The 18,985-nt window shown below is 44.0% G+C and overlaps 1 protein-coding gene across 3 annotated transcripts in view; it reads right to left on the reverse strand.

Annotated features, from left to right (window-relative positions):
- TDRKH (tudor and KH domain containing) overlaps positions 1-18,985 on the reverse strand; it is a 726,700-nt gene that overhangs the window by 258,567 nt on the left and 449,148 nt on the right. For all 3 annotated transcript variants that reach the window (XM_078671293.1, XM_078671292.1, XM_078671294.1), the window contains exon 8: positions 3,317-3,489. In XM_078671293.1, the coding sequence (XP_078527419.1) occupies positions 3,317-3,489 (173 nt within the window). The remainder of the gene's footprint in view (positions 1-3,316; positions 3,490-18,985) is intronic.

An 18,985-nucleotide genomic window follows, 5' to 3' on the forward strand; every position in this document is an offset into this window, starting at 1 on the left:
TGTGGAACGGGTGTTGCTGCGAGCGCCGTTCCACAGAGAGCTCTCAGTTTGGTCCCTGGCCCCGATACGCCGTTTGGAGGAGACCATGTCCTTTCGGGAGTGGCGGTCTGGTGGTTGTACGACTCTTGCAGACCTTTACCTGAATGACTCCTTTGTGACCTTTGAGAGTGCCAGGGAGTCGTTTGGACTAACTGAGGGCCAATATCTTCATTACGCTAGCCTACAGGAAGTGGCCAAGATCACGTGGCCCCAATTCCCGGAGGCACCTCCGCTCACCGATACCCTTGACGTTATCATGTCCTGTGGGAGAGGTAAGCGCCTAATCTCCCTCCTTTATTCCGCTATGCGTCGGGACTCGATTCCCCCGTTAGCCCCAGCATGGGGGGCGTGGGAGGCGGACCTGGGAGTGGAGTTAGAGCCCGCACAAAGGACGCGAATTGGTCTCTTGACCCATAAGGTCTCCTGTAATGCTCGATTTAAACTTATCCACTTTAATTTCGTTCATCGCACATACATGACACCAGTCTCCCTCCACCGCATCTCGGCGGATCGGAGTCACAATTGTCCTAGATGTGGAGTGGGGAGGGCGGGCTTCCTACATTTGGCATGGGAGTGTCCTCCTGTTCAGGATTTTTGGCGACAGGTGGTGCGGTACGTCGTTCGGGCTACACACCTCAGGCTCCGGCTGGACCCTCTCCAGTGCCTCCTGGCATTGATGCCTAGACCTAAAAAAAAGAAACTATCGTATAAGTTACTGCAACTCCTACTGGTATTGGCGAGGAGACGTGTGGCTATTACTTGGATGGGCCAAAGAGCCCCTGATGTTCTTATGTGGTTGAGGGACGCGAGGGAGTGGGCCCTGGCGGAGGAGACTCACATGCAGCGCACCCGCAAGGACGACAAATTGCTAGATGATTTACATGCCTGGAGAACACTGTGCATGGAGGGATTGGCGGAGGATGATTCGGATGCCACCAGCGCTGAGCTGTTTTCCTCTGATCCCTCGGGGTCTGAGAGTGGAGGGGAGGGGACTGGTGGGGAGAACTGTGAGACGGTGTAGGTGTCCCACGTTGCCATGTTACGTACCCTTGATATGTATGTATACTTTTTGATCTGATCCCCATGGGTAGATGCTGTCGTCTGTTGCATGGACCAACCCTGGCCCCTACACAAATGTCCTACAATATTGAGTCAGTACTGTCGATGCCATTCGTGGGGTTACTAGTTGTTCTTGAGTTGTTTGTTATTACGATAGAGTGTAATGGTAGTAACTGCGAAGCCGCTGCTGTGTATTCTATCATTGGAGCATGACCGCAATATCCTCTACTTAAGACCATGTTTTGATCTGACGCCGCCCAGCCTCCGGGATGTGGGCCATCTCTGGCTGTGTAGTACTGTTCGTATTGCATATTATTATTGATCGTCTATTGCCGGTGACAATGCCCTTATGCTCTGTATCCTACTTTCTGTGCCTTTGCTTTAATAAAAAGATGTTTTAAAAAACAACAATTTAGCTATAATCTTGTAGTCGGTGTTTAGGAGACTTATTGGTCCATATGAATTTGCATCCTCCTGGTCTTTTTTCTTCTATAAAAATCTGACCACTACCGCCATTTCAAAAAGAGGGTGGTACCTCTTCCCCCTGCAGAATATAGTTGGCTAATACTACCAATTTGGGGTTCAATACTGCAGAATAATTTTATTTTTATATAATTCGGCTGCAAATCCTTTCCACTTGGTTTCCAGTTAGCTAAGGACTGCACCACTTCCTCTATTTCTTTAAGTGTAATATCTTCCAAAAGATCCCTTGCATGATTTACCTGTAGCTTGGGGACTATAAGCTTACACAAACTCCTTAACTTTTAAAATATTACCCTCCTGTGTCGAGGAGTAGATGGCTTTATAATGGTTAAGGAAATTCTCATGGATTTGTGATTTTTCTATCATGCAGATCTTTGAATTTGCAACCATGGAGGTTATCCTGTTAGATGCTTACCGCTCTGTTTGCCAAGCTAAGAATTTCCCAGAGAACTTACTTTCTTCATATACTTTTTGAAGGTATGCAGAGTTGGTCAAACAACCTAGAATAGTATTCTTACTTCCTTAAAGTGCCTATGCGAAAATAAAGAGCAAAGTGGCAAATGTAAAGTGCAAACTGCTTTCATGATATTGCACACACAGAGTATAAAAGTGCATAAAGCGTTCTGAGCAAAGGTGAAAAACTAAAACCATACTTGTACATATAGTTAAAACAGGACTTGGTAATATCACCCTGCAATTACTTAATAACCGTTTTCCACCTACATCTATGATCTACCTTGTGGGTACAGGGATACAATAAGTACCTATAGTGCTTATACAGATTATGGCACATAATACATAGAAACATATCATGGGGGTAGGATAGGGCACAGAGTATGTAAATGTGGTAAAACATTGAGAATTCATCTTCTTGTTTTGATAAAAGTGATCGGTCTGCGAGAGATAAGCAAATGTTTGACGTAGGAAAGAGTAAGGAGAGACCCCTCTCCTTTAACTATCATTTCATAAGGATATGTCTATGTATTATGGGTATGCTATTTCTGAAAGGAGCAATATCGGTCTTTCGAATATTTTAGACTGCAGGCTATTACATTACTTTGTCCCCATATCCTCGCACCTTCCTTTAAAACAGTTTAAGTTTTCTTGTCACTATACTTAATATAGTGACTGAATATCGGGACCTTCTGTCTGCATTTTAAACGTGTTTTTTATTTCTCAAGAAAATAAGTGAACCGTGGACAAAGTAGCCTGTTTACCTTTTTGTTTGGCTTTTCAAACAGAAATTATTTTATTAATTTTGTAAGCAGTGCTCTAGGATGCCGCCCGTGGGTGGGACAATTAATTCTTAATACTATAAATGAAGATCCCTGAAGGAAAAAAAATGCTTTTTGTTCCACAACATGAATATATGATTGTCTATGCCATCCAAATGGCAGGATAGGCTCCAGTTAAATAACAATAACTCTAAACTTGTAACTACATTTATTTCCACCTCCTAATAGTAATTCTGCTGAGGTAATCACAATACACACTACATGCAGCCCTGCTCTGATAAATGCAGCTTGAATCAGAGTGTTCATATCTCAAGCTTTAGGGGAATAAAACAAATGGGGCAAAACACTATCTTCAATAAAAGTCATGGAAACAATGTTGATTTTCAAAATCTTCCTGGCATCCTAAAGTAGGGCTACACTTTCATTTGGCCAAATTAGATGTTCAGCCACCACCTCCTCACAAAGGCAACAGTGAAGTTATTGCGTAGAAGAATTCTTACCTGAGAACACGTAACTTCTCCAGCGGGGATTCTCCATTATCCCCAAAATCCACAAAGTAGAGATCCACATTTCCATTCTCCAATAATCCAAGAACTTTTGCTCTATACCAGTACCGATCAGAGGTGTAAACTGCAGCTACAATATCTCCCACATGGACATTCCGAAGAGAAAACTAGACAGAAAGAGAGGCAATTAAGAGAACAGAAGAAAGAACTTGCATAAAAGCAGCAGCAACCGAACCGAACATCTCAGTTGAGCATAAAACTACATGAATCAACTGAAAACTCTGGAAACGCATGCTTCTTGCAGTGCCAGATAATGGAATTTGAGGGATGTTATTTTGGAGAGAGCGGCAATGAGAACATTTTGAGGCCAGGATTAACTTACATGTTTAGCATTCCAATGGAAAAAGGGCGTGAAGGCAGCTTGCTGGCCAGTGAAAGAACAAATGAGACTATGTAATAAAGCATTTAATGTATTGTAAAGCTATTGTTTAAGTTCCTATAATGTGATGTTGCCATTATACTAAGAACACCAAAAAAAGAATCACTGGTAGTTACTCGGGCGGTGTCCCAGTCCACTGTTATTTTGCTCATCAGGTCATCTCCGTTCAGACCAAGACTTATGCAAACCAGCCTGGGTCCTGCTCTAACAGGAATTGTTCAGACCCCACTGTCAAGCCAGGTCTTCCCTGAATAGGAACACCAGCAACCCAAAACCGAATCTGGCCTATTTGGGCCTCTTCGGTAGGATGCAGCTTGGTTCCAGTGGCACAATGAGCACTGGACCCATGTCTGCGCATACCTATCGCACTTAAGTCACAATGAAGAATACAAAAAAAGGAATGGATGGAATGCATGCATACATTTCAACCACTGGTAAGTGCAAGGGGTCAAATCCCAGTCCATTGTGTTTTTTTGGCCACCATACCATCTCAGATTACACCCATACATTAGCCTGTCATGCTCCAATGGGAACAGTCCAGCCGGAACTGCCAAGTCCGCTATCAACTGGAACACAAGCAACCAAAGATGAACTGCAAATTCTCCATTTACTTATCCCCATCGTCTGATTTAAGGCACCATTGTGTATGGCTTCCAGGTCGTGCTTTTTGCAGTTTCTTTTTTTGCTAAATTTCGATTTATTTTATTGTCCAACAAGAATATAATACATACTTGCAGCAGAACCCAACATCAATATTATCTTATAGGTCAGTCAGTGCACAACATTTGATTCAATAAACTGACATTACATCTTGTTTCGTTGGAGGACATAAGGTCTTAAATCTTAAACCATAAATCATCAATTCTAAGTCAGTGTACATTTCTCCCCATGTCCATTTCAAGCCACTACAAGCCATCCATCCAGTTCTACCCTATCATCTTCCCATCCCATCACCAGTTCCTCTATCCTCAGTACTCACCCCCATCTTCCTGTGACACATCTGTTTCTATATCTACCATTACAGTTTGGTATGTCAGGGAGTCCACTAGCCCAGTGAACATGTCCTCCCGCACCCCCAGATCCTGTTCGGCATTCTCATCTGTTCTCACTTAACGCAGTCTACATTCCTCTGCCACTGACCGGTCATAACGGTCTGCTCTCTAGGATTGGAGACTTGGTGCAACCGGAGAAAGCCAATGTATGGCTTTGCGTCTCTTCGCCTCAAAGCTGGGAATGGATTCTGCAATTTGCAACCCCTTTGCAGCAGGAGTATCAACAACAAGAGGCACTGATTTAGGTTTACTTCCAGCTATATCACAGTTACATCCCCCCACTCCGTCGCTGCACCACCCCCAGTACAATTTTTGTCCAACCTATTCCATGTCCTGGTAATAAGTAGAAAGGTTGCTGGGCTCACACTACACCTCTGGCACACCTCAGATCTGACAGCGAAATATCTATGCATTCTCTGTGGAGCAAGATAGGTTTGATGTAGCAGAAATTGGCCAATCTGAATTGAGCATTACTTGCCACTCGCTGGACTAGGGCACATGCCTTAGCCCACTCCGCATCTGTGAGTGGTTCTGGAAGATCAGCATCCCACAGGTTTTGAGCCTTGAGAGACTGGCATGGTTTCGCTTTTTTTAACGCTGCATATAGGCACAAAGTCATATCTCTGCTTGATCATAAGTCCAGTATCAGTGCTAGTGTATGGGACTATGCTGGTTCCACAGGAACATCTGTCCAGACCTAGACAACTCTGGACACATATGCAGCATGTATAAACTGTTCCAGTCTAATTGAAAGAACTGTTGTCCGTCCTTAAAAGTAATAAACAAGGTCTATATACAGGCGACAATGTCCGGCATTCCCCTAAACCCCATGTTCAGCAACTCAGCATATGGCAGATGCTTCAAGATCTACTTAATTGCCCCCTCCCAGGCTTCCAAAACTTGTACTATGAAAGGAAGTACCACCATACCATGAGAACCATTCATAATTAACCAGGGAGTGCATTGTCCTCCACCGTTCTTTTCCTAATTCGGGCCCTCGGTGCAGCAAAGGGTTGCATATTGCAGGAGTCCTGTCATAATACAAGTGTAGATCAGGCATCCACAGACCATCCATTTCCTTGTCCATTTTCAAGGTCTCAGGACTGACTACTTCTCTTGCTAGCCCAAACTAGGGAAATCAGGAGCATATTTATCCCCCCAAAAGTTGATTGCAGTACCAAACACAAAGACTTTTGCAGGATGTAAAGGCATCTGGGCAAGAGCACCATTTTACTAAGCACTATTCAGCCTGTAATGGACACCGGCAAGGTATTCCAGAATGATATGGACTCTAAGGCACTGCATAACCCTAACCATATTAAACCCATACTTTTCTTCTGGGGTATGTGCAACACAAATACCTAAATAGGTCAGTTTCTACCACTACAAAGTTACATCAGGTTGGTTCAGCAGATCTCTCCAACAATCCAGCTTGCGGGAAGAGCATATTTTGTGTCCATTGATATATAGCCCGAGGCAGCACAAAACTGTCCAGCGCTTGTAACAGAAGGGCTACCGACACATATGGATACTTCAAATAGAGAAGTGTATCATCTGCACACATTGATACAATGTACATGCATTGCCTAACTATTCCCCAGTCCGCTAGTACGCCACCTAGATGTATCGCTAATGCAAACAGCAGGTTTGACAGTGTGCAGCCCTGTCTTGTACCACTTTCTACTGCCCATTGCTCCGAAACCAAAACCCCAGTATGCACCCATGCACAGGTTTTGTATACAAAAGTTTTACCCATCCCCCAAACAGCAGTCCAAATCCTATTCTTCTGAGCACCTTCCATAAGTATTCCGAATTAGAAGTGTTGAATGCTTTAGCTATGCCCAGCACCACTCCGGAACCTTCCATCTGCTCTTTTTTGGTCATATGCACAAAATGCAAAAATCACTGCAATACATGTGGGTTACCATTCCTGGCATAAACCTGCACCGGTCTGTACTGATCAGGTTTGTTTGTACTGATCAGGTTTGTCACCACCCTTCTGAGCCTTGGATTGGATCTTCACATCACAAAGGTGGTGCGGAGCTGTATGCTGAGCTAGAGGCTCAGCTACAGGGGCTAGAACTAATTGAAGCTATCAAGAGTATGTCGTGCTGTATGGCTCTGGGAACAGGTGGCTTAATATCACATTCTCTTCCAGGGGATCCACATCAAGAGTCATAAGCACAAGAATATTCTCACCCATGAGCGGGGACCCGGGAAACAAACAAAACATATATGTGGAAAACATGTATGTAGCTCTAAAAACATATACATATATACATATATATAACAATGCAGCCTTCCATACACTAAGGGCTGAGTAATGTAAGAATTTCCTTTGCACATATATACAATTCCAATAAAGCAGGGAGATAGAAAACAAGTTTGAAAACTGCTTTAATGCGCAATAGAAATCATACTCCTGCAAAGAGGAATGAAAAACATTGCCAGCCCATAGGCTGCATTGCAGAAAACAGTGGAGAAAGATGAAAAGCTAACATAACAAAACTGGCACCGTGCCTTTAAGGAAGCCATGACCCCTAGCTTCCCATCATGCCTCAGGGGTGACATGTCAGTTGTTCTTTGTGGAGACCCGTAGGCCAGGGCACAAAGAGATAACATTTACCTTGATCATTTGCTCGGGGAGGCGGGTGAGTTGCTTATGACTTTGATGAGGATACCCCTGGAAGAGAACTAGGGTTACAGGTAAGTAACCTATCTTCTCTTCCAGGGGATCCTCATCCATAGTCACAAGCACATGAATGAGTAGCAAGACCATCTCCTCTTCCTGCAGGAAAATGATAAGCATAAAATAAAACAGACATTGTTAAAACATCATGACTCCAATCAAGCTAGCATTGGAACAGATTCCTCAAGGAGGCTTGGCCTCCTTGTGTATCTGCTCTGGAGTCAGAATCAAGACAGTAGTGTCTAGTAAACGAGTGTACCGACTTCCAAGTTGCTGCCTTACAAATCCCGGCCATCGGTACATTGTGTAAGAAAGCTATTGTAGCCGCTTTTCCCCTAGTGGAGAGAGCTTTAGGTTAAACCAATAGAGGCTTGTTCACTAATAGATAAGCCAATTTAATGCAGGACACTATCCACCTCGAAATGGATAGTTTGGAGACTGGAAAACCTCTTCGAAAGGCACTATAGTTTGTAAACAATTGATCAGATTTTCTAATGGATTTTGTTCCCTCCAAATAGAATGAGAACCCTCTTGAGGTCTAGTGAGTGAAGAGACCCTTCTGCTGGTGAGGCAGGATTGGGAAAAAAGAGGGTACAGTAATTGTCTGGTTGACATGGTGAGTCCTCAAAACCACCCTATTGTGATGGAAAACCGTATACGGTTCCTTAGAGCAGAGTGCCTGGATTTCATGCACACTGCGTGCTGATGTAATCACCACCAGAAAAATCACTTTCCATGTTAGGTGATGTAACGTGGCCTTATGAATGGGTTCGAAAGGAGGACTCCTCAATTTGGACAAGACTAAATTCAACTCCCAAGGAGGGGAAGGAGGTCAGACAGGGGGAAATGCCTTCAACCCCCTGAAGGAAATCCTTGACCACCTGAAGCTGAAAGAAAGAAAGTTGGTTAAATTACTTTATATAGGCTCTAATGGCCACCAAATGAACTTTTATAGATGTGTACTTTAAGCCTGATTTGGCTAAATAAAGAATATACGGCATGATTACCTCCTCTTGCCCGCTAGTAGGGCTACAACCATTACGCATGTGGCGCCGCGGCCAGGGCGACTGACGCTGGAATCTGGGGATCACGGTTCGATCCCCGGCTCCGGCGGCAGGTTAGCCCAGCACCATGTGACTCTGGGCAATAGCTCGCTTAATCTCCCCGACGGCCCCCCAGCGCCTAGAGACCCTTACGGGTGATTGTGCGCTTTACAAATGTGGACTTTACTTTACTTTACTTTACGCATACACCACAAGTAAAAGCTCTTCCATTTAAAAGAGTAAGAACTCCTTGTGGACGGTCTCAGACTCCCTCAAAATGTTCATCCAGTCCTGAGGGAGATTCAAGTGTCCGTACTGCAGGACCTCCGGAGCCATGTTGCCAAGCTCAGTGAGTGAAGGCTGGGGTGCAGAATTGTCCCGCCCATTTTGGTCAGAAGGTCCAGCCTGCACGGAAGCTTCCTGTGCGGACAGATCCAGAGCTGCAATAGGTCTGGATATCACCATTAGAGAAACCAATCCTGCGCTATCAGGATAATCTTCATCCTGGAAAAGATGAGCTTGGTCACCACCTTCAGGATGAGAGGAAGGGGTGGAAAGGCGTATGCAAACGTCCCGGACCAGTCTATCAAAAGAATATTCCCTCTCATTCCTGGTCCGTAAAATCTGGACGCGAAGGCATGGCATTTTCTGTTTAGATTGTCTGCAAAGAGGTCGATGGATGGCCGACCCCATTGATGAAAAATGTCTGCCACCACCTCGTCGTTGAGCACCCAGTTTTCTTGTCCTTTCAAGTGCCAACTGAGAGAGTCTGTCCGCACGTTCTGTTCTCCTGGCAGATGCACCGCTGTGATCGAGAGGTTCCTGGCCAGAAGCCAGTGTCAGATCGCTTGAGATTCTAGTGACAGCGTGCGAGAGAGTGTTCCACTTTGTTTAAGTAATACATGGTGGTTGTATTGCCCGTTTGTATCAGTATCGACTCGGACTGAATCGAAGGATTGAATGCCTTGAGGGCTAGATGAACTGCCCGCAGCTCCAACATGTTTATATGATAGTTTGCTCCTTGCTCGACCATCTGCCCCGAGTCTGCAGGTGACCTAGGTGCGTCCCCCATCCCTGAAGAGATGCATCCATGATCAGGGATTGTTTTGGGAGAGGTTGATGGAAAGGGACTCCCACTAGGAGATTCTTTGGCTGAGTCCACCAGACAATGGACCTCTTCGCTGAATGAGAGAGGAGAATTCGGTCTTCAAAATGACAGGAGGATTGGTCCCATTTGTCCTCCAGATCCTGCTATAATGGTCTCATTCTCAATCTGGAGTGGAGGATGAGAAAAATGCAAGAGGCAATCGACCCCAGTAGTCATGCCACTTGCCGCACTGATGGTTAATGTGCTTGAAGGAGGATATTGCATTTATTTCTCATCGATAACAGTCTCTCCTCCGAAGGAAACACTTTTCCTAGGCCGGAGTCCAAGGTGGCGCCCATATAGTGGAGCATTTGAGTGGGCTGATGAACTGATTTCTCTATGTTCACATGAAGGCCCAAGCGGTGTAGCAGATTTAGGCAGGTGCGATAGTGGTTCTTCACCATGTGAGGAGATGAACCCTTCAACAGCCAGTCATGCAGGTATGGATACACAAACAGGCTTGGCAATCAAATGCTGCAGCCACCACTGCCATGTATTTTGTGAATACCCGTGGAGCAGATTTGAGGCCAAACGGTAAGACTCTAAACTAGTAATGCTTTGCACCTACCATGAATTGCAGGAACTTGCGATGACGTGGAGCAATTGGATGTTTGAGATCTATCGAACACATCCAATCCCCTTTCTGTAGATGTGGATATATTTGATGGAGCGCCAACATACAAAACTTCTCCTTTCGGATGACCTTGTTCAGAGATCGGAGATCCAGGATAGGTCTGAATTTCGGTACAAGAAAATATCTGGAGTGCACTCCTTTTCCTCGTTGAGCAGGAGGGACCTCTTCTATAGCTAGTTTTTTTTTTAGAAGGATCAACACTTACTGACACAGCAAATCCAGGTGGTGAGGACGTGATCTTACTGGAGGAATGTCTCTTGGAGGTGCGCAGAAACGTAGCGCATACCCATTGCGCAGTATATTTAGCACCCACTGATCTTTGGTTATGTTGCGCCACTCTTTTATGCGATTTGAGATACTTCCTCCCACTGGAGTGAGCAACGGTGCTAGAGGAAGCGGAAACTCATTACTTGCCTGGAGTTTTAACGATTCAGAAAAGGGGGTGGTGATGGACAGAGCATCTGAATTAAGCAGAACACTCCTACCCAGTCAAAAGATCAGGGCTTGATCCATCACCGTTTTTTAGCTCACTGCACCATCCCAGCTCAGAACCTGGCTATATGCAAATTAGTCTGACCCTGGCCCAGTGCATCATGGGAACAGGGCAGACCAAACTACCAAGCCAATTCTTTACTGGAAAGGAAACAAGCTTCCGGGGACCGGTTTCTGGCATTACAGCTGTCTTCGGCCCCGCTTGCTTGAATCCTGATGGTGCAGTGAGCAAGGGACTCCTGTCGGAGCATACCCTTCCACTCCTATAGTGGCCAAAACGATTCAGAAAAGGGGGTGGTGATGGACAGAGCATCTGAATTAAGCAGAACACTCCTACCCAGTCAAAAGATCAGGGCTTGATCCATCACCGTTTTTTAGCTCACTGCACCATCCCAGCTCAGAACCTGGCTATATGCAAATTAGTCTGACCCTGGCCCAGTGCATCATGGGAACAGGGCAGACCAAACTACCAAGCCAATTCTTTACTGGAAAGGAAACCAGCTTCCGGGGACCGGTTTCTGGCATTACAGCCGTCTTCGGCCCGGCTTGCTTGAATCGCTTTGGCCACCACAAGTGTGGAAGGGTATGCTCAGACATGAGTCCCTTGCTCACTGCACCATCAGGATTCAAGCAAGCCGGGCCGAAGACGGCTGCAATGCCAGAAACCGGTCCCCGGAAGCTTGTTACCTTTCCAGTAAAGAATTGGCTTGGTAGTTTGGTCTGCCCTGTTCCCATGATGCACTGGGCCAGGGTCAGACTAATTTGCATATAGCCAGGTTCTGAACTGGGATGGTGCAGTGAGCTAAAAAACGGTGATGGGATCAAGCCCTGATCTTTTGACTGGGTAGGAGTGTTCTGCTTAATTCAGATATTCTGTCCATCACCTCCCCCTTTTGAATCGTGCCTGGAGTTTTAGCCGTGGAGGAGGATTGCTGCGGATGTCCTCCTCTGCCTCTAGAGGAACAACGGCCTTCATATTGTGACTTTGATATCTGCTTTTGAGACCATTTAGGGGTTTTAACTCTGATGGTAGTTCTTGTGGTTGTAAGGCCTGTAGCGACGCCTGCATTCCTTTTTCTTCAAGCCTACGGCCTTCGAAGTATCCAGCTCGGCCTTCATTCTGGCCATCTCCTCGTCTGTGCGTGAACCAAAAAGTTGCCAGAGAACGGAAGATTTAAAATATGTTGCTGAGCTTCCTGTTTCAAAGCTGTTAAACGCAGCCAGGAAGACCTCCTTGCGCATATTCCGTTTGCATACCCATGTGCAGCCAGAGAAGCCCCATCCACTGCTGTGCTGATCACTTGATTGGTTACCAGCGCCCCTTCCTGGAGAATCTCCGCAAAATCTTGGTGATTCTCTTTCAGCAACTTCTCTTTAAAGCGTTCCAAGGAATCCCTTAATGATCTGTCACAACGGCCCAACAAGGCTGCAGTGCTAGACACCTTCAAAGAAGACGCTGCAGAACCACATGCCTTTCTCCCCCAAGAATCCGGAGCTCTACTCTTTGTCTGGAGGAACAGAGGAGGAAGAAGCGACAGCATGCGTTTTCTTTGCTGCTGCGATGATCACAGAGTCCGGTGGAGGATCTGATTTTTCTGGATCCTTGCCGGAGCTGCTTTAAATGGAGGATGGTGTGAGAAAAATGTCCATTACTGGTTGTGGGAGCCCAGGAAATGTGGAATTGCAAATCCGCTAATGTTGTCTATTTTGTACAGTGCCCCTGCCTTTTAGGTTATGTAGGAGAAACCTCTAGAATGGTTCAAACACGTTTGACTGAACACCGTTCTGCTATTAGAACGAAGAAAATGATTGCCCCCATGGTGAAACACTTTACAGACATGAACCATGGCCCTGAAGAAATAAAGTGGCGCATATTAGAGAAAATTCGAACTCCAGACTCCCAAGGTGGTGAGGCAATAGGAAAGAAAAGGGAGGTTTATTGGATTTTTGTTTTTGACACTTTCCGACGTGGTCTCAACAGTGAGATTCCGTGGGAAAATGCCATCCAATAGGTCTTTGATAAAGTTTTCAGATTAGTTCCAGCCTAAAGTCAATATATAGAGATATATAGGATTACTTTTTATATAGAAAATATTAAAATTATCTAATCCGTTTTCCTAGGTTTAACACTCATATTTACCCGATGGAAAAAATATTCATGATCCTCCTGTCAATACCTTAATAGGTTTGAATGGATGACATTGATTTTTTAAATTGCATATTTGTTAATTGAACTTCTTTGACTTTCAAATTAATTTAATTCCGTTGGTTATAACTAGAGTAATGATGTGTATGCAGATTAATTATTTTCATCCTGCTCGCAGTTTACGCTATAAATTTCTTAGTAAACAAACAATAGTGAATATAGTCTGTTATCTATCTCTTCTCAAAGGGATGACTAAAACCTGCAGAACAGTGGTTTTAGTCTGTCGTCTATTTTTCTTAAAAAGATGGTAGTCCATCAGTGCTCTTTATTATTTTTTACCTTTTATTTTTAAGTTCAGATTCGTAGTCCTCTTGCGCTTTTGCCCTCTGTAAATATTTACTTAGCTGAGACAGTTCAACTAATTTGGAAATAATTAAGTGTGGACTTTAAAAGTATAAATAACGTGTGGTCACCGCCACTCGGGATAATAGTGGTTGTAGTCTGTCATTTATTTTTCCTAAAAAGATGTTCAAACCTGTAGTCCTTTAGCGCTTTTTATTGATCTGCTTAAATTCGTAGTCCTTTGGCGCTGTTTCCCTCTGTAATTATTTACTCAGCTGAAACTGTTCAGCTGTTTTGGAAATAATTAACTGTGGACCTTAAAGTATAAATAAGAAGTGGTTACCGCCACTCGGGATACGCGCTTTCCGCAGTGCAGAACCCAGTGCCTCGCTCCCGGACCGGCCAGACTGACAACAGGATTATCTTTTGTAAGTACCTACTCTGCCCCATTTAGTTTATCCGAAGCTTAGAGTCCGTCTGTCTTTCAGATAGATAGCTGACTCTTGGTTTATTTTTAATTACAGTATTTGCTGAGATTAGGAAGATCTTCACATCAAGAAGGCCTCCTTTGCTTTATCCGGCTGTGAAATATTTAAAAACCCACGAGGTACATTACATTCTATGTCCCTTTAGTATCGTAATTTGCTTTCTTAGCACAAAGGCACATGCCCTTCACCCTGAATGTTTTACTTTATTTCTTGTAGGTTGTTCACCTTATTTAAAGGGTCTAGGGAGCGAGTGCCTGAGTATGAAAGATTGCATCAGGTAAACGTGTTTAACAATAATTTTTAGACTAGTAGGTTATCATTCAGACGACTAAAACATATATTCTTATACTACATAATTTATTTATTTTTTAGGAATTTGATTATTTCTTTGAAAGAATACATTTATCATCAATAGATATAAGAGATACGAAGGTGAACAATATAAATCAGGTAACAGTTATGTGTTTACCTTGAGCTACATTATTAGGCCTGTTTACCGCTAGTTATATAAATATTTGACTGTCATGGCCTGTACTTAGATCGTTTGAGAATTTACCTCCCTTGTTTATAAATTGGGAATATCAATTTGAAGAATACAGGAAAGTATAAACACTTCAAAACGTATAATTTAAAGATTCAGCAAATGGATACATAAAGAATTGATCCCTTTCTCATATGAATTTCATTATTTAGTATTTCATCATTATTAGACTCCTTATTTGTAAGATCTATATCGCATAACATAAAATGCTTAATATTAACATCATGGTCCTTCTTTTCAGCTTCTTCAGCTTTTTAATCCGGTCATCATCAATTAGCAAGTTTTTCAATTTGATGTGCTCTTTTAAAGAGTGTAAGTATAATATTTGCAAATAATAAATTAAAATAAGCCGTCATTGGTTCTCCAGTCACTCTAATATGAGATGCCCCCCTTTCACTGTAAAAATCGAATTTCCAATCTTTGTAGTTTGATCACTACCCATGAGAAATGCACAGAGAAATGAAGGCCCTATTTTAGGGCACACTTTTGAAATGTAAAGATGGTAATCTGCTCTGCAAATATGAAATAGTTTTGATGTGGTAGGTGATGTATGGTTCGTTAATTTTTTTGTCTGATTGAAACGAATTTGACTTTAAACAGAAATCCATGACACATTTATTTAGAATTGTTTTTTTATTTCTTGTTTCCTTTATATTTAGGACATACGTGGCTACTCCAGAAGAAGGCGCTGGTCGCCGAAACGCGCGTAGAGAATTATTCCTTTATGCCACTTTTTAAATTTTGAATTAAATGTCTTTTTTTATGTATTGATTGTTTTTTCATATATTTCATTTATTTATTTGTTGATCAATACCTTGCATGTAAAATCATGATTTGCATGATATAATTGATAGGATTGATTTTCTCTGTTGATATACTGTAGAGCACCTATTGTGTTTATGCCTGTATTAATTTGTTATAAAACGTTGTGTTCATGATTTTAAAATTTGAATTATATAGTTTGTATGATTGACTTTTCTTTGTTTACATAATTTATATTAAAAAATATTTTAACTAGACCTACTCCCACTATTTCGCTTGATATGACTATTCTATTGTGATAAAAACAGTTAGTTGGTTCAAGTGCCTTGGTTGTTACCTCTCATGCTGTAGGAGACATGGGACCAGTGGGAGCAATGGTCTAGCCGTAAACTGTTGGAGTCTCAAATATGACTGACGTAGAAGCTTGAGGATCGGACATATCTATATTGAGCTTCTGCACCTCTCTAGCAAGGACATCGTGGAAGGTATTGACGTCATTGTTAGGTGACACTCTTGAGGGGGGACTATCCTTAAGGGGGGGGAGAGTAGTCCCTTTTTGAAGAGTGAGTCGAGGAAGACGACCAAGATGGTGGTCTTCTACTATGAGCATGAGCTGGTACATGCTCCGGAGATGTGTCTAGGCGATCCCTGGTTCGAGTAGTAGGTGATCTGTCCACAACCTGCACCAGTCGTGCTAGCGGAGATCTATACAGTGGACTGGAATAGCCCGTAGATCGCGGTGCTTGGCCGGAAGGCTCTTTCTGCCATTGACGGCGGGAAGCTGCCATCTTGGCGAAAGATGAACGGACGGAAATGTTTGCCTTCGTGGAGAAGTTCTTGGCCTTATCTGTTGCTCTGGAGACAGAGAAGAGCAGCTTCTCGATGTGAAGAGCACCTGGGGGAAGCTCATAACTGAACCAGAGGATTATATGCGGCCTTTGAAGGTTGAGCGGCGTATTGAGAAACGATGCAACGTCGATGGAGTGTCTAGACATCGACAGACTGTCACCAGTACCGGTGAACCTTTCGAGCGGGATCTTCTCTTAGACGTCAACCTCTCTGTCTCTTGACCTGTGTCTTGACGTGAGATGTTCTGACGTCGAACACCTGGACCTCACCCATGACGTTGAGCATCTGGGAGACCGCAACGAAGTGTGAAACAACGGAGAAACCCTTCGACGTAATGTCCTTCGACCTCTCAGATCTCTCTCAACGCTGATCGTCTAGTGGAACCCAACAGAGTTGAGATCGGAGCCCTTCTTGACGTCGATGGGGACCGCCGCCTTGGCGTCAAACATCACCTTGAATACTTTACATTGGGCCTCGACAACGAATCCTTCTTTGCCGTCAATGCAGATCTATACCTAGACATTGACCGTCGTCTGGTTGACGGAGGTGTGCTCTTGGACGTTGAATGCCATGCCCTTGGCGACGACGAGGCACGTCTCGATGTTGACTGCAGCCTGGTTGACTGCAACGGAGACGCCTGCTTTGACGCCGATCACCATTCCACTGGCGATGGCGGAGCATGTCTCAACACCGAACGCCGTACCAACGGCGATGACGGAGACTTATCTCTCGACGTTGTGTGAGCCCGTACCAACGGAGAACGACTCCTCGACGCCGATCGGCACTGGGTTGATGATGGAAAAGGATCCGACGTAACGGTGTTCGACTGCGAGCCCGCCGTCGAGGGTCTTTTTGTCTATGTTTTTGCTGTCGATGGAGAGCAGATTGGCACCTTACTTCTGGATGAAGATCTGGCTCTCTCCTTCCTCTTCTTCACCGGAGATCTGCCTCTTGAAGGTATTTTTCCCTTCTCAGCCAGCCTATAGAGGCCAATCCGCTGTCCTTCAGAGTTCTCTTCGACAAGGACTGCCGATGCTGGCAAGTCTTAGGAGTGTGATCATTAGGAAGGCAAATGATACAGACAGAATGGAAGTCTGTTTTAGCCTTTCTGCCACAGGAAGGGAAAGAGTCAAAAAGAGGGCATTTTGAGTGAACAAATATGCCCAACTCTCTCAAAATCAGCAGGAACCTACTTCAACAGTAAAAAGACGTGGAAGTAAAAAGCTTTTGAGAAAAAACAGAAAATAGTTTCTGACCGAAATCAGACAAAAGTGAGCTGAAGAAACCAGGGTCCTGACAGTAGGAGCTGGAAAGAACTGACCCAACTGTCACCCCTGAGGCATAATGGGAAGCTAGGGGTCATGGCTGCCTTAAAGGCGCAGAGCCAGTTTTGTTCTGTGTGTTTCTATGGGTTGGCTTTTCAGCTTTCTACACTAATGTTTTCTGCAATGCAGCCTATGGCCTGGCAATGTTTTTCATTCCTCTTTGCAGGATTATGATTTCTATTGCGCAGTAAAACCGTTATTAAATGTGTTTTTTCTCCCTCCTTTATTGAAATTGTGTATATGTGCAAAGGAATTTCTAACATTACTCAGCCCTTAGTGTATGGAAGGCTGCACTGGGTTATTGTTACATATACATACATACATATCTATATATATGTTTTTAGAGCTACATTTATGTTTTCCACATATATGTTTTGCATGTTTCCGAGGTCCCCGCGCATGGGCGGGAATATTCATGTGCTTAGGACTATTGTAGAGGATCCCCTGGAAAAGAATCTGATATTAAGTCACCCGTTCCCAGAGCCATACAGCAAGAACATACTCTTGATTGCTTCAATTAGTTCAAGGCCCTGTAGAGGAGCCTCCAGCTCAGCACACAGCTCCGCACCAAGTTTGGAAACAAAAAATAAATTCATGAATTTAACTATTCCAGTCTCGGATTCATGCCTCTGGTACTTTATATAATGCAGCCAGAAGCTCATTTAGCAGCTTAATAATACTGATCTGTGTTAACACAATCGTGCCATCCAACCAAACTAGGGCCACTATCATGGGTGGGGATTGCTCCCTCTTCAGTCGCAGTAAGGTGTCACCTTCTCTGTACAGTCTTTTTTCTATACTTTGTCCTAGTAAAGCTATCCAATCTATCCCATATATATCTCCACTCGTCATTTGGCTGACAGTTGCTTGGCTTCTCACCCTGTCCAGTCTAAAGCTCTGTAGCTGTGCTAACTAATTTTCACAATCCAGTTGTACTGTATGTTTTTGTGAGACATTCCTCCTTTTCACCGTTTTAAAAGCCTAACTCATTCCCACACGTTTAGGTAATATTCCAGTGATTTGTGAAATAGTGTCAGCACCTCCCCTAATTCCATGCGGAAGACTATGACATGCAGGGCCTCTGGTCCCAGCCTCTATAGTGGGATGCAGGGTCCCACCCCAACTGTGTCATTCTATTAGTAGTGAGCTATAAATTGATAAAACCTGTGCCGAATATTGCGCTGTGTAAATCCTGCATGCAAGTTTGGTAGTAATTAGCATCCAGTTGAGCCTGGTGTGTGTATTATAAGGCTGGGTATGACAGGAAAACCCCCTACAGCCAGGGTATAAAGCCTCCTAGATGTCTATACAGCTGAAGTTTTCCATGGTTTCTTGCAAGCCTTGTGGCATATTAGGTTTGGTGTAACAACAAAAGAGGAGTACCCCCTGAGGGAGAGAGGTAGAGAAGAATCTCTACTTCTAGAGCTTAAAGCTCAGGTCAGCACAGTGTGCCCAACCCTTTATTGGACAGTGCATGTCCTTGAAGAAGACCCCTCACTCACCAACCTAGTTGGTGACATGCTTCATCATTGGGGTCCCACCCCATAGGCCGAGTGCCCATAGGGTGTGATGCGACACCTGGTTAGAGTGGAGCGGGTTAATTTTTTATATGTGCATAAGATACAGTGATAAGTGTATTAAAAAGGGCCAAAACTACTCACTTCAAGAGTTTATTCTTGAGTGTTTGGCCCCTATAAAAACAAATGTGGCACCT

The sequence above is a fragment of the Lissotriton helveticus genome, chromosome 12 (assembly GCF_964261635.1).
Source record: "Lissotriton helveticus chromosome 12, aLisHel1.1, whole genome shotgun sequence".
Lineage (NCBI taxonomy): Eukaryota > Metazoa > Chordata > Amphibia > Caudata > Salamandridae > Lissotriton > Lissotriton helveticus.